General features: G+C 55.9%; 1 protein-coding gene across 4 annotated transcripts; it reads right to left on the reverse strand.

Moving 5' to 3' along the window:
- Positions 1–10,002: 10,002 nt before the first annotated feature.
- On the reverse strand, positions 10,003–21,753 carry MAF1 (MAF1 homolog, negative regulator of RNA polymerase III). Of its 4 annotated transcripts, none has more exons than XM_036404434.1 (8): positions 21,467–21,744; positions 20,374–20,599; positions 17,724–17,852; positions 16,177–16,321; positions 13,503–13,624; positions 12,504–12,623; positions 11,265–11,381; positions 10,003–11,186 (listed from the first exon to the last, which is right to left on the reverse strand). In XM_036404434.1, exons 2-8 carry the CDS (start codon positions 20,454–20,456, stop codon positions 11,165–11,167), a joined length of 738 nt encoding a protein of 245 aa, XP_036260327.1. In that variant the 5' UTR covers positions 20,457–20,599; positions 21,467–21,744; the 3' UTR covers positions 10,003–11,164. The 4 variants fall into 4 exon arrangements, with proteins under 4 accessions (XP_036260327.1, XP_036260326.1, XP_036260328.1 ...); XM_036404433.2 differs by having other exon boundaries at positions 20,374–20,540; positions 21,467–21,743; XM_036404435.1 differs by lacking the exons at positions 17,724–17,852; positions 20,374–20,599; positions 21,467–21,744 and adding an exon at positions 17,569–17,676.
- Positions 21,754–22,120: the final 367 nt, after the last annotated feature.

The raw sequence follows: 22,120 nt of genomic DNA on the forward strand, positions 1-22,120 counted from the left end.
CCCCCAGTCCCACTCCCAGCTGCTCACTGAGCGTGACCATCACCCCCTGACAAAAAGGGGGCCAAGTTTTATCCTGTGGGTTCCGTTTCTCCCCTGTTCACCTTCAGAGCAGCACGGAACCCTCAGCCTGTCAGCCAGTGTTGGGAACTGCACGAGGACTGGTCCTGCATGACTGGGGGACGTGTTTCATTGCTCGCAGACCGAACGGGTGCCACTGAAGGGCCAACGGAGCCTACGGGACTGCAGCTGGCTGTGACTCCCGAAATGTCACCTTTGCAGCAGACATTTAAAACTGAATTATTGGTTTTGGCAGTGGGCGGGGGTGTGTGGGAACCTTTAAAATCAGAGGGTTTTGTTAAAGCTGCAAAAGGCAGGCCTCAGAGGCAGCAGAACTGCGGTTAAGAGCCAAGTGGCAGCCATGAGATTTGTCAGCAGAAAAGTTATACAAGAAGTAGAAAGTAAGGACAAATAGAACAACGGTCTGTGTATTAACCCCTGGCTAGAATAACTCCCTAAGCTACTCTTTTGGTTTGGGAAGACAGGTGTCTGCCAAGGAAGGCAGGAGCCTCTCTCCAAATGGAAAAATTAAATCTCCCCCTCCCTCCTCTGACTGGCTACAAATTCTAAATTAAGGGGCTCTCGGGCAAAAAATATGGGAGCGGGATGTAACAGCTCTTTACGAGGGAAGAAAATTTAAAAAAATAAAATAAGCAATGCAGTGAACTACAACAACACTGGAACAGAGTCAGAACACAGCCTGACAGCCTGTGGGTCAGGGTGCTGGCAGCAGAACCATTGGAAATTTGGCTCAGCCCTCCTGCAGCGTCAGGGGTGGTTCTGCTGGAGCAGGGATCCTGGAGAAGGGTGTGGTTTATTTCTGAATATCCAGTGGAAGAAGGAGCTGCTGTTCCTCTGGGAAATCCAGTGCAGAAGCCGTGCTGGTGTTCCAGAATCTCCAGATTCTATCCAGGTAGGAATGCTTGGCTCCTCCCTCTGGGCGGAGCATCTCCCCATGGGATGTTATAGTTCTTATCAGCCATGCAGGGACATTCAACAGCCTGTTATCAGCAGGTGTCTCCGCAGTTGTGTGAGAGATAAGGAAAACTGCCCACGGAACAGAAGACAGCTGCCATGCAGATGGCAAATGGAACACAATTTCCTTGGCAATCTAGGACATTATCCACCCCTTATTCTATTTCCCAATCTGCATCTCAATGAAACCTTACACACAGCTCTCACTCAAGACTGGGTTTCCCTGTGGTGCACAACGGCTTTCTCCATCTTTCTGCATTTCCCACCAAGTGTAACCAGGCCCTTGAGCAAAAACAATGCCACGGATGGGTTTGTCTTTGCCTGAGGTGGGAGTAACCCAAACAGTCTTTCCAAAAATACCATTCATGTGTACAACAGGGACTTTTTTTCCATCCACGGTGTGCAGGGGTTCAGACCTTTCCAAAAATACCTTTCATGTGTACAACAGGGACTTTTTTTCCATCCACGGTGTGCAGGGGTTCAGACCTTTCCAAAAATACCATTCATGTGTACAACAGGGACTTTTTTTCCATCCACGGCGTGCAGGGGTTCAGACCTTTCCAAAAATACCTTTCATGTGTACAACAGGGACTTTATCTCCATCCACGCTGTGCAGGGGTTCAGACCTTTCCAAAAATACCTTTCATGTGTACAACAGGGACTTTATCTCCATCCACGCTGTGCAGGGGTTCAGTCTGGGCAGGACCAGCTCGACTGATGGACCCTCTGGTGTTGACCATCCAGGTGGTTTTTGCTAAGTTCACTTCCCAATTTCTAAAAGTCCCCTCCCCAGGTGCCTTCAGGGTAGTTTTAAGCAGTCCATTGCACTGTTCAACTTTCCCGGCAGCTGGTGCATGGTAGGGGATGCGATAGATCCATTCAATGCCATGTTCCCTGGCCCAGGTGTTGATAAGGCCATTCTTAAAATGGCTCCCATTCTCTGACTCAGTTCTCTCAGGGGTGCCATGTCTCCACAGGATTTGCTTTTCCAGGCCCAGGATGGTGTTCTGGGCAGTGGTGTGAGACACAGGGTAGGTTTCCAACCATCCAGTGGTGGCTTCCACCATGGTCAGCACGTGGCGCTTGCCCTGGCATGTCTGGGGCAGTGGGATGGAGTCAATCTGCCAGGCCTCCCCATACTTGTACTTGGACCACTGCCCACCGTACCACAGGGGCTTCACTTGCTTGGCCTGCTTGATGGCAGCACACGTCTCACAGTCATGGATAACCTGTGAAATACTGTCCATGGTTAGATCCACCCCTGGAAATACTGTCCATGGTTAGATCAACCCATGGAAATACTGTCCATGGTTAGATCCACCCATGCAAATACTGTCCATGGTTAGATCCACCCCTGGAAATACTGTCCATGGTTAGATCCACCCCTCGGTCTCATGCCCACTTGTAGGTGGCATCCCTGCCCTGATGGCCTGAGGCACCACGGGCCCATCGAGCTAGGCCCATCACCACGGCGACGTGATGAAGGAAAGGAAGTTAAAAGTTATGGACTTCATCTGGCTCACAGAATGACGCGGCTCCTTGTTCACCTGCTGAGAACTTTGCTTCTTTCTTATGACCAACGGGCAGTGAACGTGTCTGTTAAGTAAATGTATATATCTTGAAAAACTATAAAAGCAACATGTTGTTATAATAAATCTCTCCTATGCACCCTTCTGATGGAGTCCTGTTGGTTTGCGCCATGTCGCGCTGTGCAGCAACGTCTGGTGGCCCCGCCATGATGGGAACTGGGCTGTAAAAAAGGAAAGAGAAAAAAAGAGAAAAAAAAAAAGCTGAAGGGTACCCTAAAAAATTAGTGAGGGCAGCAAGGATGCTGCGGAGGTCTGGACCTAATCCAGACGTCTGATTCAAGGTGAGCGATTGGGAAAAATGAGGAGAAATAATTTATCAAATGAGGAAAAGACTGTTTTGTCCACGTGGAAAACTGAGAAATAATTTTTCAGATGAGGAAAAGACTGTTTTGTCCACATGGAAAACTTTATTGAAAAGAAAAAAATGTTCAAGCTTCTGATTATGCTCTTGGTAGTTTACTGATATGGTGCAAATCACAGGACTTCGAAGCTGATGCCGCCACTGCCTTCAGTGTCCGGGCATGGAAAAAGTTGGGAAAGGACTATGGGAAGTGATATCCAAGGGGGGATAGGACAGTTGTTGATTTGGCTGCTACCTGGAGACTGTTGTATGAGGTGTTGAGGGAATGGCAAGCAGAACAAGATAGAGGGGAGGAATTGGAGGAGCAGGAATTAGAGTTGGAAACTCGAGTAGAGGAACAGGAGGAAGATGAGGCTGAGCCTGTCAATGAATCAATCTCCCCCTGAGGAGGCTGCTGCTGCTGCTGCTGTGGAGCTTCCCCCAGGGTTTGCTATCGTGAGAATCAAACAGGCTAAGACTGCTCCTCGGAGTTTATCTCCAAAAGACCGTGTTAAACCTGTGTATAACTCACCTGCTCAGGGGTTAGCTGAACCGAGTGCTAAACCGAAGGCGTATCTTACGCCTGCACAGCAATTAGCCAAAATGAAGTTACAGAAGAAGCGAAGTGAAAACCAGGCTGGATCGTCCGCCCTTCTGTCTCTCCCTGGTTCGGTTGTTCCCCCCCTCATCCTCCCCTGTTCCCCCCCTTTCCCTTGAGCCGTCCGCCCCTCCTCTGCCCTCCTTGGAGCCGCCTGCCTCCGCTCCGCCCCCAGTTTATCCCTCTGCCCCCCGCCTCCCTCCTGAACTGGTTGAACAAATGCAACCTTAAACATTGCGTCCTTCCTTGTCTAGTGATAGTTCTGACGATGAACAGCCGGTTATAAGGACACCTAAAAAGACGCAGGAATCTGTTTCTGTTAAACCTCACAGCAGATCCAGGCCTGCTGTTTCTCGGACTCTGCCTCCCTGCCAGGTGGCTGTGACTCCTCGATGCCCTTTGCAATTTTGGGAGCATGTGAGAATGAAAGGAGCTGAAGTGGGAGATTGGAATTTGTCAGAGAAAATAGGTCCACCTAAAAGGATGGGGATGGCTTCTGCTGCTTCTGGTGGGCTGTGGCTTTTCCTGTTTTCAAAGCTGCTCCTAATTCCGGACAAGACAGCCACCAGGTTTTTGCATGGAAGGTTGTACAGGACCTTCAGTCAAAAGTAGATCAGTGTGGTGTTAACTCTTCGCGGGTGATGCAAGTGATTCGTGTTCTAAATGCTGACGCACCTGCACCTTATGATATTGCTCACCTTGCTAGGATTCTGTTTCAGCCAGTGCAGCATGGTGGGTTTCAGGCTACCTGGAAACAAATGGGTGAAAGAGCAGCATTGGACAATTTGCAGTAACCTCAGCAGGATCCACGTCACGCTGTTGATGCCTTGCTGGGTAATGGACCATTCTCTAACCCGGATTTGCAGGCAAGATAGGACCCCCTGGCTCTGGCACAGGCCCAGCAGCTGGGTGTGAGTGCCTTGCTTAAAATCAATGGAGATGGCAGCTCCTAACCAAGTTATATTACCATCCAGCAAGGGGCGAAGGAACCTTCTCTGCAGTTTGTGGAGAGGGCTGCTGCAGCCCTTGAGAAGCAAGTAGAAGATGAGTGGAGGCAAATTTTGTGCAGACAGCTAGCATGGGAAAACGTGAATGATGATTGCAGGAAAATTATTATTCTTTACCGGGAGATCCCTCACTGTCTGATCTTGTAGTTGCTTGCTCAAAGGTTGGTTCGGTTGAGCACAAAATGGGGGCTTTGGCTGAAGTCATGAAGTCCTCACCCAGATGTTCTGCTTGTGGAGAATCGGGGCATGTGAAGACCCAATGCCCTCAAACTGCTGGACGATGTGTACACTCAAGTTGGTTTGGTTATCACCCTGGAGAAAGTTCAAAGGCAGATGCCTTGGAAATACTTGGGGTTGATAATCAACAACACACAAATTGTGCCTCAACCTGTAAAACTGGACATTGAAATTAAAACATTAATTAAAATTGAAGTGCAGAAAATGGTTGGTGCAACAGGTTGGCTGAGGCAATACTTGGGGATAACCAATCGCCAACTGCAACCTTTGTTTGATTTACTATCAGGGATTACTTCCTCTATCAATGAGAGACTTTTGACTGCTGCAGCAAAAAAGGCTGAGGAAGAAATTGAACTGGCCTTGACATCTAAATTTCTTACCAGGATAGATGTTTCTGCTGGTGTGCAATTATTTATTTTGAGAGATGATGAAATACCATGCGGATTGTTGTGTCAATGGAATGATAAATGGGAAGATAAATTGCATGTTTTGCAGTGGATATTTTTTGTCTTTCAGGTACCAAAAAACAGCTCCAGGTCTATATGAGCTTTTTGCAGACATGATTATCAAAGGTCGCAGACGCTGCCATGAGATTTAGGCTGTGATCCTGTAACTATTGTCATACCGGTACAACAATGGTATTTTGAGTGGTGTTTTCAAAACAACCATGAGCTGCAACCTGCTTTATCTTCCTTTACAGGTCAAATAGCACATCATTTACCTTCTCATCCTATTTTGAATTTCACTAAGAGGATTCCCCTTCAGGGGAAACAACTTTGCTCTTCTGGGCCAGTGGAAGAAGGTGTGACAGTTTTTACAGATGGATCAGGAAGCCCTGGAAAAGCTGCTGTAGCCCGGAAGAAGGATGTGGGAATATGAAGCAATGCTTCAACAAGGGTCTCCTCAGTTAATTACGTCTCATGTTTCACAATGTTACGGCACCAATCCCAGAGGCTTACTCCCTTTGCAAGAATGGCAAACAGATGCTACAAACGTGCCTGAATTTGGCCATTTAAAGCGTGTTCACGTTACAACTGACACCTTTCCTCATGCCACGCCTGCCTCAGCGCTGGCAGGTGAAACAGCTCGGGGTGTTATTTGTCACTTTTGCCACGCCTTTTCCGTTTTAGGCATTCCATCACATGTAAAGACAGATAATGGCCCGGCGTATGTTTCAAAGAAATCACAAGTGTGGTTTTCGTGCCTGGGGTGTTGGTCATTCTACTGGTATTCTTCATGCTTCGACAGGCCAAGCAATTATTGAACGTGCTCATGGTGTGTTGAAGCGCCAGGCACAAAAACAAAAAGGGGGAATGCAGAGGGAGCCACCTCAAGTGAGATTAGATAAAACCATTTATGTGTTAAACTTTCTGCGTCCTTTACCTGACTTACAAGTGTCTCCTACACTCTATCATTTTTCACCTTTGAATTCAAAACAACCAAACTTTCAGGAAGGTATTAAGGTACGGGCAAAAGATTAAATCACGGGAAAGTGGATTGGCCCCGCAGAATTAGAACACGGGGGGGGGAAGAGTATATGCGTGTGTTTTAACAGGAAATGGCTCTCGTTGGGTCTCTGCCCGTTGTGTTAAACCTTACTTGGAGCACACAGGAAAGGATAGCATGGGTGGTTCTACAGTGAGAGCAAAATGAGTAGGCAATTGCATTGGTTATTGGGTGGATGGGACCATGGCCCCTCAAGGAATGTGTGGTAAAGATGGTAATTCGAGACAGAGTGAAGGGAGTCATAGGCTTACACTGAAAATCCAAAATTTAGGTTAGCGGGTGTTACTTTTGCTTCTTTTCCTTGAGTTCTCTTACAGAGAGGTTGGTAGTACTGAGAAATGTGTCTCGTACCATTTCCTTTTGCAGGGCACCGACGGTCCCAAAACAGGGGAATTTGATGTCCCTAAGGGAGAAGTGTTCCCTCTGTACAGGGGCTGAATCAGCAGCTGAACTCCACACCTTGAGCAACCAGGTTGGCTGCCCAGTATGACAGCAGCAGCCAGTTGTAAAGTTGAGTGGATGCTACCTGGTTCTAAGTGGTGACCAGGCAGGTGGCTTGGTCTCTGACTCTGTGTGGGTGAAAGTTATTGGATTAGAGGTGAAGGTGCCACTCTCCTGCAAATGTGTCATCCGGAAATTGCGGGGTCTGTAACGGTATTTGAAGATCTGTTTTTATGTGCTTTGTTTGTATGTGAACCCTAAGATTGTGGAGTTGGTAGAAGTTGGTTATCTGTAAGTGAATGAAGGACGGATCCTCTGTCTGCTCGGATTTTTGCGAGGGCCCTGCAGAAGTCCTCGGCAGTTGTGTTTGTGGGTCACCCACAAAAAGGGGGAATTGCAGGAAAGGCATTTTGTGCTGTTCTTGTGAGCCAGCAAAGGCCTCCTGATGATAAGGGAAGTCCTGAATCTCTCTCGAGGAAGACATCAAGGCGGTCACCATGGGGATGTGATGAAGAAGTTAAAAGATATGGGCTCAGGCTGGCTGACAAATGACATGGCTCCTTGTTCACCTGTTGAGAACTTTGCTTCTTTCTTACAACCAATGGGCAGTGAACAAGGTGTCTGTGAAGTAAATGTAAATATCTTGAAAACCAATAAAGGCAACGTGTTGTTGTAATGAATCTCTCCTGTGCACCCTTCTGACGGCGTCCTGGTGCTTTGCACCGTGTCGTGCTCCATAGCGACGCTTGGCAGACATTTTATCTCTCAAGGACACCCCACAAGGTCCAGCAGGACCCCCTTGTGTCCCCCAGCCCTGGCACCCACTGTTATCCTCCAAAATCCTCAGAACTGCCCGGGCTCCGACTCTCAGTTGTCACTTTAGAGCCTGAAATTCCAATGTCCACGTCCAGTAGTGAGAGTTAAACCCTGGAACTGGTGTTCTCCTCCAGCGGAGGTGAAGGGTCTGCAATTGTTAATTATTAAACTAGATTTAGCCAAACCCAGCTAAACTAAACTCATTTTCCCCCACCTGATCCTGTTCTGGTGACTTTGAACAAGGGCCTGGAGCGACAGCACGAGGCAGAAAGGCTTCCCACTGCCACAGGGCAGGGATGGATGGCACCTGGGGAAGGAATTCCTGCCCGTGCGGGTGGTGAGGGACCGGAACGGATTTCCCAGAGCAGCTGTGGCTGCCCCTGGATCCCTGGGAGTGCCCAAGGCCAGGCTGGGCAGGGCTTGGAGCAGCCTGGGACAGTGGAAGGGTGACCCTGCCCATCGGCTGATGAAGAACACGATCCCTAATGTCCCTCCGAACCCAAACCACCCGGAGATTCCGTGAAAATGGGAAATAAAGCGTTCAGAGGAGAAAACCGACGTTGAAGCAGAGGATAAAGGATTAAAGCAGAGGATAAAGCGGGGCTGAGGCACCCCTCGGGCCTTAACCCATGAGGTCCCAAAGCCCATCCTGGGCCAGGACCCTCCCTGTGGCAACAGTGACATCCCAGGGGGATCCCCCAGGAATTGGGGGAAAAATCCCAGAAATCCTTTATTGGCAGGACGCTGCGATGGGGCGGAATTCCAACTTTCCAGGGCAAGTTTAGGGGGAAGGAAGGAACTGGGGCAATCCCCCCCCCAGGGAATTTGGAGGAGCACAAACTGACTCCCATGGGGCTGGGGGAGCTGCTGGTGAGAACAACAGGATCCCCACAGAACTGCCCCCAACTTGGGGGGGCAGGAGGGGCTTTGGGAGGGCTCGGTGGCCCCTCCTTGTGCGTGGCCAGCTGAAGCCTGGATCTGGAGTGGGAACAGGGCCAGAATCAGACCCTGAAATCTGCGCCTGGAGAGGTCGGGGGACGTCAGGAGCTCTCCTGATCCAAATACCCTTGAGGATGAGAGTGGAACTCCCCTGCTCCCAAACTCCACTGGAATTCAATTCCCATGGAGGCTGCAGATGGGACCCCTCACTCCAGATCCCAGACCCCAAGGGAGGTGCAGGTAGGGACCCCCCCCCCCCATGTTCCAGATCCCAAAGGAGATGGGACCCCCCCCCCTACTCTAGAACTCCACTAGAATTTGTTCAACATGGAGGGCGCAGGAGGGACCCCCTGATCCAGATCCCAGATCCCAAGGGAGGTGGGACCCCTCTACTCTAGAATTCCACCAGAATTCGCTTCCCACAGAGGGCTCAGGTGGGACCCTCAGATCCAGATCCCAAGGGAGGTGCAGGTGGGATCCCACAGATCCCAGATCCCAAGGGAGGTGCAAGTGGGATCCCACAGATCCCAAGGGAGGTGCAGGTGGAACTTCCTGATCCAGATCCCAGATCCCAAGGGAGGTGCAGGTGGGATCCCACAGATCCCAGATCCTAAGGGAGGTGCAGGTGGAATCCCCCCGATTCAGATCCCAAGGGAGGTGCAGGTGAGATCCCCTGATCCATATCCCAGATCCCAAGGGAGGTGCAGGTGGGATCCCCTAGATCCCAAGGGAGGTGCAGGTGGAACCTCCTGATCCAGATCCCAGATCCCAAGGGAGGTGCAGGTGGGATCCCACAGATCCCAGATCCTAAGGGAGGTGCAGGTGGAATCCCCCTGATCCAGATCCCAAGGGAGGTGCAGGTGAGACCCCCTGATCCATATCCCAGATCCCAAGGGAGGTGCAGGTGGGATCCCCTAGATCCCAAGGGAGGTGCAGGTGGAACCTCCTGATCCAGATCCCAGATCCCAAGGGAGGTGCAGGTGGAATCCCCCACATCCAGATCCGGAGTGAGGTGCAGATGGGATCCCCTGATCCAAATCCCAGGTCCCAAGGGAAGTGCAGATGGGATCCCCTGATCCAGATCCCAAGAGAGGTGCAGGTGGAACCTCCTGATCCAGATCCCAACGGAGGCGCAAGTGAGACCCCCTGATGCATACCCCACGTTCCAAGGGAGGTGCAGATGGGATCCCCTGATCCAAATCCCAGATCCAGATGCGACAGATCCAGATCCCAGATCCCAAGGGAGGTGCAGGTGGGATCCCCTGATCCAAATCCCAGATCCAGATCCCCCTGTTCCAGACCCAGACCCCAAGGGAGGTGCAGGTGAGCCCCCCTGATCCATATCCCAGGTCCCAAGGGAGGTGCAGGTGGGATCCCCTGATCCAAATCCCAGATCCCAAGGGAGGCGCAGCTGGGCCCCGCCAGCCTCAGGCACAGGGCTCACCTGGATCTCCCCCAGGTGAGCTCCCAGCAAGAAAAGCAGAGCTGGAGCAGACGGAGAGCAAAGCCAAACTCTTGAAACACACGGACTCGGGACGGGGGGGCAGGGGGGCAGTTCCTGGGGGTGGGATGTGGGATGTTGCCCCGGGCAGGGCCAGGATGGACGGATGGAGCCCGTCAGGAGCCTGGGCAGGTGGGACGGGGATCAGTGCAGCCGAGGGCAGGAGCCATAAAGTGCAGCGAAGCTTCCGGGGCTCCGGGATTCCTGGGGGGCTCCAGTGTCCAGGGGGGGAACATGGGGACACCGGGACACCGGGGGGGGACACGGCTCAGGAAGGACCAGCGGCGCCAGGACAGGGCCGGGTCCTTTCCCGGTTCTGTTCCTGACTCCATTCCCGGTGCCGTTGCTGGTTTGGTTGCCAGTCCTGGTTCCGTTCCTGGATCCTTTCCTGGTGCCAGTTCTGGTTCCGTTCCTGGTTCTGGTTCCGTTCCTGGTTCTGGTTCCATTCCTGCTTCCATTCCTGGTTCCTTTCCTGGTGCCAGTTCTGCTCTTGGTTCCGCTCCCGGTTCTGGTTCCGTTCCCGGTTCTGGTTCTGTTCCTGGTTCTGGTTCCGTTCCTGGTTCTGGTTCCAGTTCCATTCCTGGTTCCTTTCCTGGTGCCAGTTCTGCTCCTGGTTCTGTTCCCAGTGTTGGTTCCGTTCCTCATTCCTTTCCTAGTGCTGGTTCTATTCCTGGTTCCATTCCCAGTGCTGGTTCCATTCCCAGGCCCGGTTCCAGTCCTGGTTTTGTTCCCAGTCCCGTTCCCAGGCCCGGTTCTCTTCTCAGTGCTGGTTCCATTCCCATTTCCATTCCCAGTCCCGGGCCCATTCCTGGTTCCGTTCCCATTCCTGGTTCCGTTCCCAGTGCTGGTTTGGTTCCCAGTCCTGGTTCCGTTCCCAGTCCCGTTCCCGGTCCCGTTCCCAGTGCTGGTTCCGTTCCCAGTCCCGGTTCCGTTCCCGGTGCTGGTTTGGTTCCCAGTCCTGGTTCCGTTCCCAGTCCCGTTCCCAGTCCCGGTTCCGTTCCCAGTCCCGTTCCCAGTCCCGGTTCCGTTCCCAGTCCCGGTTCCGTTCCCAGTCCCGTTCCTGGTGCTGGTTTGGTTCCCAGTCCGTTTCCAGTCCCATTGCTGGTTCCGTTCCCATTGCCGGTTCCGTTCCCGGTGTCTCGGATCCCGCCGGGAATCTCACATGCACATCACCTGCAGCCTGAAACGAGGACAGGGAGGGTCACCTGCCTCTCCTGCAGCCACGCCCCCCTGCCCCACCCTGCCCCGCCCTGCCCACCTGTCCTCCTCGATGCCGCCGCCCTCGGGGTCGCCGCTGTCGCCCTTCTCGGTGTCCCCCTCGCCCAGGTCCATGTCCAGCTCGGTCCCGGTGTCCGGCCGGGTGTAGGCGTAGCCACTGCGGGAGAGAAAGGCCAGAATTCCAGGGAATCCCCTCGGGAATGGCTCCTGGAATTCCAGGGAATCCCCCTCGGGAATGGCTCCTGGAATTCCACGGAATCCCCTTAGGGAATGGCTCCTGGAACTCTAGGAAACCTCTCGGGAATGGCCCCCTGGAATTTCGCAGAATCCCCTTGGGAAGGGACCCTGGAATCCTGGGAAACCCCCTGGGAAGAGCCCCTGGAATTTTGGGGAATCCCCGCGGGGAACACTCTGGGGAATCCCCTCAGGAAGGGCCCCTGGAATTCCAGGGAACTCCCTTGGGAATCCCCCGAAGAATTGTGGGAAATCCCCTTGGGAACTTCCCTCCCCCCTCCCCCAGAACTGTGGGAAATCCCCTTGGGAAAGGCCCTTGGAATTCTAGGAATCCCCCTGGAATTCTGAGGAATCCCCTTGGGAATGGCCCCTGAAATTCTGGGGAATCCTCTACAGGGATCTGTGGGGAATCCCCTTGGGAAGGGACCCTGGAATCCCCCTGGGAATGGCCCCCAGAATTCCAGGGAATCCCCTCGGGAACATCCCCTGGCATTCTGGGCAATCCCCTCGGAATGGTCCCCAGAATTCTGGGGAATCCCCTCAGGAAGGGCCCCTGGAACCCCCTGGGCAAGAGCCCTTGGAATCCCCTGGGGAATGCCCCCTGGAATTTCAGGAATCCCCATGGGGAAAGCCCCCCGGAATTTCGGGGAATCCCCTGGGAAATGCCCCTTGGAATTTCGGGGAATCCCCATGGGAATGCTCTCTGGAATTCTGGGAATCCCCTGGGGAATGCCCCCTGGAATTCCGGGAACCCCCTGAGAAATGCCCCCTGGAATTTTGGGGAATCCCCTGGGAATTGCCCCTTGGAATTCTGGGAATCCCCATGGGAATGCTCTCTGGAATTCTGGGAATCCCCTGGGGAATGCCCCTTGGAATTTCAGGGAATCCCCTGGGGAATGCCCCCTGGAATTCCAGGAATCCCCATGGGGAATGCCCCCTGGAATTTCGGGGAATCCCCTGGGAAATGTCCCTTGGAATTCCGGGGAATCCCCATGGGAACGCTCTCTGGAATTCCGGGAATCCCCATGGGAATGTCGCCCCTGACCTGATGGAGCGGCAGGTGAAGAAGACGATCCTCTTCAGCCTCTTGTTGTAGAAGAAGTAATTGAAGGACCAGAGGCTGCCGTCCTCCCCGAAGGGATCCGAGTCCAGGTCGGGGTTGTAGCTGGGAACGGGAACAGCGGGAATGTCACGGGATTGGGAAAAGTGGGAATGCCACGGGATTGGGAAAAGTGGGAATGTCACGGGATTGGGGACAGGAAAAGTAGTAATGTCACGGGATTGGGGGATGGAAAAGTGGCAATGTCACGGGATTGGGGAAAGTGGGAATGTCACGGGATGGAGAAAAGTGGGAGAGTCATGGGACTGGGGACAGAAAAAGTGGGAATGTCATGGGATTGAGAAAAGTGGGAATGTCACGGGATTGGGAAAAGTGGGAACGTCACGGGATTGGGAAAAGTGGGAACGTCACGGGATTGGGAAAAGTAGGAATGTCACAGGATTGGGGACAGGAAAAGTGGGAATGTCACGGGATGGGGACGGGAAAAGTGGGAATGTTATGCGATTGGGAAAAGTGGGAATGTCACAGGATGAGGGACAGGAAAAGTGGGAATGTCACAGGATTGGGAAAAGTGGGAACGTCACGGGATGGTGGACAGGAAAAGTGAGAAAGTCATGGGACTGGGGACAGGAAAAGTGGGAAATGCTCGGGATGGGGGACAGGAAAAGTGGGGAAAGCCTGGATGGGACTGTGGAGAGGAAAAGTGGGAAAGGCTCAGGACTGGGGGCAGGAAAAGGGGGAAAGTCACGGGATTGGGAAAAGTGGGAAAGCCACAGGACTGGGGACAGGAAAAGGGGGAAAAGCCTGGATGGGACTGGGGACAGGAAAAGTGGGGAAGTCATGGGATGGGGGACAGGAAAAGTCCCGGCATTTGGGACAGGAGAAGTGGAAAAGGCCTGGATGGATGGGAACAGGGCCGGGATCCTTTGGGAATGGCCGGGATCCCCTGGGATGAGGCAGGGCCAGCCCCAGGCGCCCCCGTACCTGTAGATGTCACACTCGGCCAGGCAGATCTCCTCATCCACCGCGTCCCACAGCAGCGGCTTCAGCGCCTTGAAATCCTCGCGCACGGCCGAGAAGAGGCTGCAGTTCACGGCATTTATCACCTGTGACACAGAGAGGGGACAGGGGACATGGGATTGGGGACAGGGGACACAGAACAGGGACAGGGGATGGGGACAGGGGACGTGGGAATGGGGACAGGGGACACAGGAATGGGGACAAGGGACACGGAATGGGGATGAAATCCTCGCGCACGGCCGAGAAGAGGCTGCAGTTCACGGCATTTATCACCTGGAATGGGGACAGGGAACATGGAATGGGGACAGGGGACAGAGTATGGGAACAGGGGACATGGGAATGGGGATGTGGGACACGGGAATGGGGACAAGGGACACGGGATTGGGGACTAGGGACACAGAATGGGGATGAAATCCTCGCGCACGGCCGAGAAGAGGCTGCAGTTCACGGCATTTATCACCTGGAATGGGGACAGGGGACATGGAATGGGGACAGGGGACACAGAATGGGAACAGGGGACATGGGAATGGGGACAGGGGACATGGGAATGGGGATGTGGGACATCCCCAATGGGGACAAGGGACACGGGATTGGGGACAAGGGACACAGAATGGGGATGAAATCCTCGCGCACGGCCGAGAAGAGGCTGCAGTTTGCAGCATTCACCACCTGTGACACGGAACGGGGACAGGGGACATGGGAATGGGGACAGGGGACATGGGAATGGGGACAGGGGACACAGAATGGGGACAGGGGACACAGAATGGGGACAGGGACACGGGAATGGGGACAGGGGACATGGAATGGGGACACGGGATTGGGGACAAGGGACACGGAATGGGGATGAAATCCTCGCGCACGGCCGAGAAGAGGCTGCAGTTCACGGCATTTATCACCTGGAATGGGGACAGGGGACATGGAATGGGGACAGGGGACACAGAATGGGGACAGGGGACACAGGAATGGAGACAGGGGACACAGGAACAGGTACAGGGAACATGGGGTCAGGCACAAGGGACATGGGATAGGGGACGGGCAACACGGGAATGTGGGACAGGGGAATGGGGACAAGGGACACAGGAATGTGGGATGGGGGACAGGGGACACGGGAAAGGGGGACATAGGAATGGGGACAGGGATTGGGCTGGCCTGGGAACAGGGACTTGGGGACACGAAACAGCGACTGGGGACACAGAAATGGGAATGTGGGACATGGGAATGGGGACGGAGGACACGGGAACAGGGGCGAGGGACATGGAACGGGGACAGGGGACATGGAAATGGCAGGGGGAGACAGGAAGTGGGGACACAGTAATGGGAACGTGGGACACGGGAACGGGGCTGGCCCGGGAACGGGAACTGGGGTGAGGGACACAGGAATGGGAACAGGGCTGGCCCAGGAATGGGAGACACGGGAACGGGGCTGGTCCAGGTACAGGGGACATGGGAACAAGGCTGGCCCAGGAACTGGGGACATGGGAGCGGGACTGGCCCAAGAACGGGGGACATGGGAATGGGGCTGGCCCAGGAACCAGGGACACAGGAATGGGGCTGGCCCAGGACCACACTGCCCAGGGAGGCTGTGGATTCCTCGCTCCTGGGAGCATCCATGGCCAGGTTGGACAAAGCTTCCAGTGACTGAAGGGGCTCCAGGGAAATGACCATGGGCACAGAGCGACCCCCCGGGACAGGGAATGCTGTTTTCAGGATTGGGGATGGGGGGATATGCAGGATGGGGGGATGTGGAGAAGCAGTTCCTGGCTCTGGGAGCAGGGAAGGGATGGAAAGGACTCCCAGAGAAGCTGCAGCTGCCCCATCCCTGGCTGTGCCCAAGGCCAGGCTGGAGGAGTTTGGAGTTTGAGGGTTCCTCCTGCTCCCGCTCCCCGGGTGAGTCCAGGGGATCCCACCCCATTCCATGCCCCGCACCCAGCTCAGGCTGGGCTCACAGGGGAACCCGGGGCTCTCCCAGTCCCTCCCAGTCCATACCCAGCTCAGGCTGGGCTCATGAGTGAACCTGTGGCTCTCCCAGTCCCTCCCAGTCCATACCCAGCTCAGGCTGGGCTCATGAGTGAACCTGTGGCTCTCCCAGTCCCATCCCAGTGCTCCCAGTGCCCCCAGTACCCAGTTGAGGCTGGGCTCGCGGCTGAACTCATGGCTCTCCCAGCCCCCTCCCAGTGCTCCCAGTCCCATCCCAGCCCCATCCCAGTGCTCCCAGTCCCTCCCAGTCCGTACCCAGCTCAGGCTGGGCTCATGAGTGAACCTGTGGCTCTCCCAGCCCCCTCCCAGTGCTCCCAGTCCCATCCCAGTGCTCCCAGCCCTATCCCAGTCCCTCCCAGTCCGTACCCAGTTGAGACTAGGCTCGCGGCTGAACTCGTGGCTCTCCCAGTCCCATCCCAGTCCCATCCCAGTCCCTCCCAGTCCGTACCCAGTTGAGGCTGGGCTCGCGGCTGAACTCGTGGCTCTCCCAGCCCCATTCCAGTCCCATCCCAGCCCCATCCCAGGGCTCCCAGCCCCCTCCCAGTGCTCCCAGCCCCATTCCAGTCCCATCCCAGCCCCATCCCAGGGCTCCCAGCCCCCTCCCAGTGCTCCCAGTCCCATCCCAGTGCTCCCAGTCCCTCCCAGTGCTCCCAGTCCGTACCCAGTTGAGGCTGGGCTCGCGGCTGAACTCGTGGCTCTTGGCAGCGCTGAAGTCGTAGTCGGGCCGGAAGGCCTCGTTCAGGGTGGCGATCAGGTAGAACAGCGTCTTGCGGCTGCACGTGTCACTGAGCGGGCCCTCCCCCTGCCTGGGGGGGACAGGAATGTCACCCGTGTCACCACAGGGACACCGGTGTCACCACAGGGACAGCACATCACTGAGCGGGCCCTACCCTGCCTGGGGGGGACAGGAATGTCACCCATGTCACCACAGGGACACCAGTGTCACCACAGCATCACCAGTGTCACCAGTGTCACCACAGTGTCACCACAGGGACAGCACATCACTGAGCAGGCCCTTCCCCAGCCTGGCAATGTCACCAGTGTCACCACAGGGACATCAGTGTCACCACAGTGTCACCAGTGTCACCACAGGGACAGCACATCACTGAGCGGGCCCTCTCCTGCCTGGGAATGTCACCAGTGTCACCACAGGAACACCAGTGTCACCAGTGTCACCACAGGGACACCAGTGTCACCACAGCATCACCAGTGTCACCAGTGTCACCACAGGTGTCACCAGTGTCACGGAGTGGCCCCTTCCCCAGCCTGGCAATGTCACCAGTGTCACCACAGGGACACCAGGCGCACCGAGGGACAGCAGCGCTCCTGGGGCTGATCCCAAAATTCCAGAGCTGCCCCTGGGGCTGATCCCAAACTCCCAGTGCTGATCCCAGAGATCCTGGGCTGATCCTGGGGCTGATCCCAGAGATCCCGGGCTAATCCTGAGGCTGATCCTGGGGCTGATCCCAGAGATCCCAGGCTAATCCTGGGGCTGATCCCGGGGCTGATCCCAGAGATCTCAGGCTAATCCTGGGGCTGATCCCAAACTCTCAGTGCTGATCCCAGAGATCCCAGGCAGATCCTGGGGCTGATCCCAGAGATCCTGGGTTAATCCTGGGGCTGATCCCAGAGATCTCAGGCTAATCCTGGGGCTGATCCCAGAGATCCCAGTGCTGATCCCAGAGATCCCGGGCTGATCCTGGGGCTGATCCCAGAGATCCCAGTGCTGATCCCAGAGATCCTGGGCAGATCCTGGGGCTGATCCCAGAGATCCCAGTGCTGATCCCAGAGATCCCGGGCAGATCCTGGGGCTGATCCCAGAGATCCCGGGTTAATCCTGGGGCTGATCCCAGTGACGATCGCACCATCCCAGTGCCCGCCCCACAATCCCAGTACCCACCCCACGATCCCAATGCCCATCCCGTGACCCCGGTGCCCATCCTGGTTTCCCACTACAGTTCCCACCCCAGTTTCCCAGTGCCCCCAATCCCAGTTTCCCAGTGCCCAGTTTCCCAGTGTTCCCAGTGCCCATCCCCGTGTTCCCATTTCCCACCTGCCAGGGCTGAGGCCGGAGCTCTGGGGCGGGCTCAGGGCCCCCAGTGTTCCCAGTTTGCCCAATCCCAGCATTCCCAGCGTTCCCAGCATCCCCAATCCCAGCATTCCCAGCATTCCCAGCATTCCCAGCGTTCCCAGAATCCCGATTCCCACCTGCCGGGGCTGAGGCCGGAGCTCTGGGGCGGGCTCAGGGCCTCCAGCGCGTGGGGCTGCCCCTCCTGGCAGAACTGCTTGAAGAGCTGCTTGTCGATGCCGGCCAGCTTGCACGAGTAGCTCTCGATCCTGCCCGGGGACCCCGAAAACCCACTCAGAGACCCCAAAAACCCTCCCAGGATCCCAAAAACCCACTCAGAGACCCCAAAAACCCTCCCAGGGATCCCAAAAACCCACTCAGAGATCCCAGAAACCCTCCCAGGGATCCCAAAAACCCTCCCAGAGATCCCAAAAACCCTCCCAAAGATCCCAAAAACCCACTCAGAGACCCCAAAAACCCTCCCAGAGATCCCAAAAACCCACTCAGAAATCCCAAAAACCCTCCCAGAAATCCCAGGGATCCCAGGAACCCCCCCAGAAACCCCAGAAACCCCCCCAGAAATCCCAGAGATCCCAGGAACCCTCCCAGGGGGATCCCTGTCGATCCCGGCCAGCTCGCACGAGCAGCTCTCGATCCTGTGGGATCCCAGAGATCCCAAAAAAACCAATCAGGGGATCCCAGAAACCCAGCCATAGACCCCAGAGATCCCACAGACCCTCCCAGGGGATCCCAGAGATCCCAAAATCCCACGCAGGGGATCCCAAAATCCCACCCAGGGGATCCCAAAAACCCTCCCAGGGGATCCCAGAGCCCCCCCAGAGCCTTTTCCAGGGATTTCCTGGGAGAGCTGCAGAAGGGTTTGGGGTAACGGCTGCAGGGACGGGAAACAGGGAATGGCTTCCCAAGGAATACTGTGATGGGATTTTTGGGATGGAATTCCCGGAGAATCCAGGGCTGCTCCAGCCCTGGAATAGCTGTCCCAGCATTCCCAGATTCCTGGGTTTCAAAGGAACAGCCCTGCCAGGTTTCCCGGGGCAGCATTCCCAGGTTCCCAGAGCTTTTCCCGGGGCAGAATTCCCAGATTCCCAGGGACAGCATTCCCAGATTCCCGGGTTTCAAAGGAGCAGCATTCCCAGATTCTCAAGGACCGAATTCCCAGATTCCCATGAAAGAATTCCCAGGTTTCATGGGGCAGGATTCCCAGGTGCCCAGGGACAAAATTCCCAGATCCCAGGGATAGCATTCCCAGATTCCCGGGGAGAGAATTCCCAGATTCCCGAAAATTTTCCAGGGCAGAATTCCCAGATTCCTGAGGACAGAATTCCCAGAATCCAGGGCCAGTGTTGCTGGTGTTCCCAGGTTTCATGGGGACAGAATTCCCAGATTTCCAGGGCTTTTTCAGGGACAGAATTCCCAGATTCCCAGGGCAGCATTCCCAGATTCCTGGGGCTTTCCAGGGACAGCGTTCCCAGATTCCCAGGAACAGCACTCCCAGATTCCCAGAGCTTTTCCAGGGCCAGCATTCCCACATTCCCGGGACTGAACTCCCAGATTCCCACGGCAGCATTCCCAGATTCTCAAGGACAGAATTCCCAGATTCCAGGACGAGCATTCCCAGGTTCCCGGGACAGCATTCCCAGATTCCCAGGGCAGCATTCCCAGATTCTCAAGGACAGAATTCCCAGATTCCTAGAGCTTTTCCGGGGGCCAGCATTCCCAGATTCTCGGAGCTTTTCCAGGGCAGCATTCCCAGATTGCCAGGACAGAATTCCCAGACTTCCAGGGCCAGCATTCCCAGATTCCCAGGGCAGCATTCCCAGATTCCCAGGAACAGCACTCCCAGATTCCCAGAGCTTTTCCAGGGCCAGCATTCCCAGATTCCAGGGCCAACATTCTCAGATTCCAGGGACAGCGTTCCCAGATTCCCAGGACAGAACTCCCAGACTTCCAGGGCCAGCATTCCCATATTCCCGGGACAGAATTCCTAGATTCCTGGGGAAGCATTCCCAGATTCCTGGGGCTTTCCAGGGACAGCATTCCCAGGTTCCCGGGAACAGCACTCCCAGATTCCCAGAGCTTTTCCGGGGCCAGAATTCCCAGATTCCCAGGACAGAATTCCCAGATTCCTGGGACAGAATTCCCAGATTCCCAGAGCTTTTCCAGGGCAGTATTCCCAGGGCCAGCATTCCCAGATTCTCAAGGACAGAATTCCCAGGTTTCAGGGGCCCAGCATTCCCCGCATTCCCAGATTCCCAGGGGCCCAGCATTCCCAGATTCCCAGGGCAGCATTCCCAGGTTTCAGGGGCCCAGCATTCCCAGATTCTCAGGACAGAATTCCCAGATTTCCAGATTCCCAGGGGCCCAGCATTCCCGGATTCCCAGGGCAGCATTCCCAGGTTTCAGGGGCCCAGCATTCCCAGATTCCCAGGACAGAATTCCCAGATTCCCAGGTTTCAGGGGCCCAGCATTCCCAGATTCCCAGGGGCCCAGCATTCCCAGATTCCCAGGACAGAATTCCCAGATTCCCAGGTTTCAGGGGCCCAGCATTCCCAGATTCCCAAGGACAGAATTCCCAGATTCCGAGGGGAGCAGCATTCCCAGATTCCCAGGGCCAGCATTCCCCGATTCCCAGGTTTCAGGGGCCCAGCATTCCCAGATTCCCAGGGGCCCAGCATTCCCAGATTCCCAGGGCAGCATTCCCAGATTCTCAGGACAGAATTCCCAGATTCCCAGCATTCCCGGGTTCCCAGCGCTGCCCATCCCGCTGACCTGCCGATGATGTGGGCGTCTCCGGTCTCCACGGTCAGCTGGGAGTTGATGGCCTCGAAGCTGGAGTTCTCCAGCAGCTTCATCCTCCCCTCCAGGGGAAATTCCCGGGGAAATTCCCGGTGGTGCAGCCTCCCGAGATCCCCGGTGCAGCTCCCCCCGTGCAGCAGCTGAGCCCCAGAGACAGCGGGGAGGGAATGGGGAGCGTGAATTTTCTGGGAGTGGGAAACTGGGGAGGGAGAGGGAGCGGAAAACGCAGGAACGGGAAAGGGAAATACAGAAATGGGAATGGGAAAGGGAAAAAGAAAATACAAAAAACGGAAAGGGAAAAAGAGAGAAAATGCAGAAATGAGAGTGGAAATAAGAAAGGCAGAAATGCAGAAATGGGAAGGGGGAAAGGAAAACGAGAAAGGGGAAAATTCAGAAGTAGGAAAAGGGGAAATGCAGAAATGGGAAAGGGGAAACGCAAAAATGGGAGTGGAAATGGGAAAGGGAAAGGGGAAAGAGGGAAAAACTGAAGAAATGGGAAAGGGGAAAAGAAAGGAAATTCAGAAATGGGAATGGGAATGGGAACGGGAAAGGGAAAAATGAAAAAACAACAGAAAGGGAAAACGAAAGGAGGAGGAAGAGGAAGTGGAGGAGGAGGAAGAGGAGCTTCAAGCGGAGCTGGCAGCGGCACCGCAAAGTGGGAAATGGTGACAGGCGGAGGGGGAGAAGCAGAGGGGGAAGAGGAAGAACAAGAGAAGGGAAAAAAGAAGGAAAAGGAGAAAAAAAAGCGGGAAAAGGACGCGGAAAAGTCTGCCCCAGTCCCGGGCGGCGCCACAGGAAGTGGTGTCCCGGCGTGCACCGCGCGCTGGACTACAGCTCCCGGCATGCCCCGCGCGGAACACAGCCGCGATCCATTGGCGGACTACGGCTCCCGCCATGCTCCGCGCGAACGGCGCAGCTAAGCCATTGCTGGACTACTGCTCCCATCCTGCCCCGCGGCTGCGCGCGGTGCAAAGCCGCGCCTGGGTGGCGCGAGGCATGCTGGGAGTTGTAGTCCGCGCGGCTGGTGGGCGCGCAGAGGAAGGGGCGGCGGGCCGAGCGGGCTTACCGGTGCGTCCTGCTACCTATCGGTGCCTCTTCGCCGTGGCAGCGCCTTCAGGCTCGGGGCGCGTGTAAAGGGAGGCGTCTCCGGGGAAAGCTCGAGGAGGGCGCGTGTGCCGCGGCCGCCGTCCGCCGTCTGGCGCCGGCCCACCGGGCCTCCGCCCACCTCGACATGTCCCCGAGTGCTCGGGACGGTGCGAGCGGCTGAGCGAGATCCTGGGAGTCCCCCGGAGCGAGCGAGCGAGCGGGCGACCTTCTCCTGCGGCACCGGACGGCAACAGCGGCGGCACCGCCCCGCCCGCGCCCGCCCTGCCCGAAAGGCGCCCGCGGCCCGCGATTCCATTGGCGACAATACCCGTCAATCACCGCCATGCCCGCCTTTCATTGGCTGACACCAACGTCAATCCGCGCAGAGCCCGCGGCCCCACCCACCGCGGGGGCGCTCGGCTCTCCTATTGGCTGGCGCGGACAAAGACGGGGGGAGGGCCTGTCAATCACAGCGGGGCGTGGCCGGGAGGGCGCGGCCATGGGCGTGGCCACGACGGAACGCTCCTCCCCCGGAACTCCCGCGCGCTCCGCCGCGTTTCCCGCCCGCTCCCCCGGAGGGGACCCCGTTGTCGACCGGACCGCGCGGGCGGGAGGCCGGAAGTGGCGGGGCCGC

This window comes from Molothrus ater, chromosome 1 (assembly GCF_012460135.2).
Source record: "Molothrus ater isolate BHLD 08-10-18 breed brown headed cowbird chromosome 1, BPBGC_Mater_1.1, whole genome shotgun sequence".
Lineage (NCBI taxonomy): Eukaryota > Metazoa > Chordata > Aves > Passeriformes > Icteridae > Molothrus > Molothrus ater.

Coding starts and splice junctions, on each gene's coding strand:
- MAF1 (XM_036404434.1), bottom strand. CDS start 20,456: ATGAAGCTGCTGGAGAACTCCAGCTTCGAGGCCATCAACTCCCAGCTG. Junction 13,625..16,176: donor GCGAGCCCAGCCTCAACTGG/GTACGGACTGGG, acceptor TCTGTGTCACAG/GTGATAAATGCCGTGAACTG. Junction 11,382..12,503: donor TTCACCTGCCGCTCCATCAG/GTCAGGGGCGAC, acceptor TCTCTCCCGCAG/TGGCTACGCCTACACCCGGC.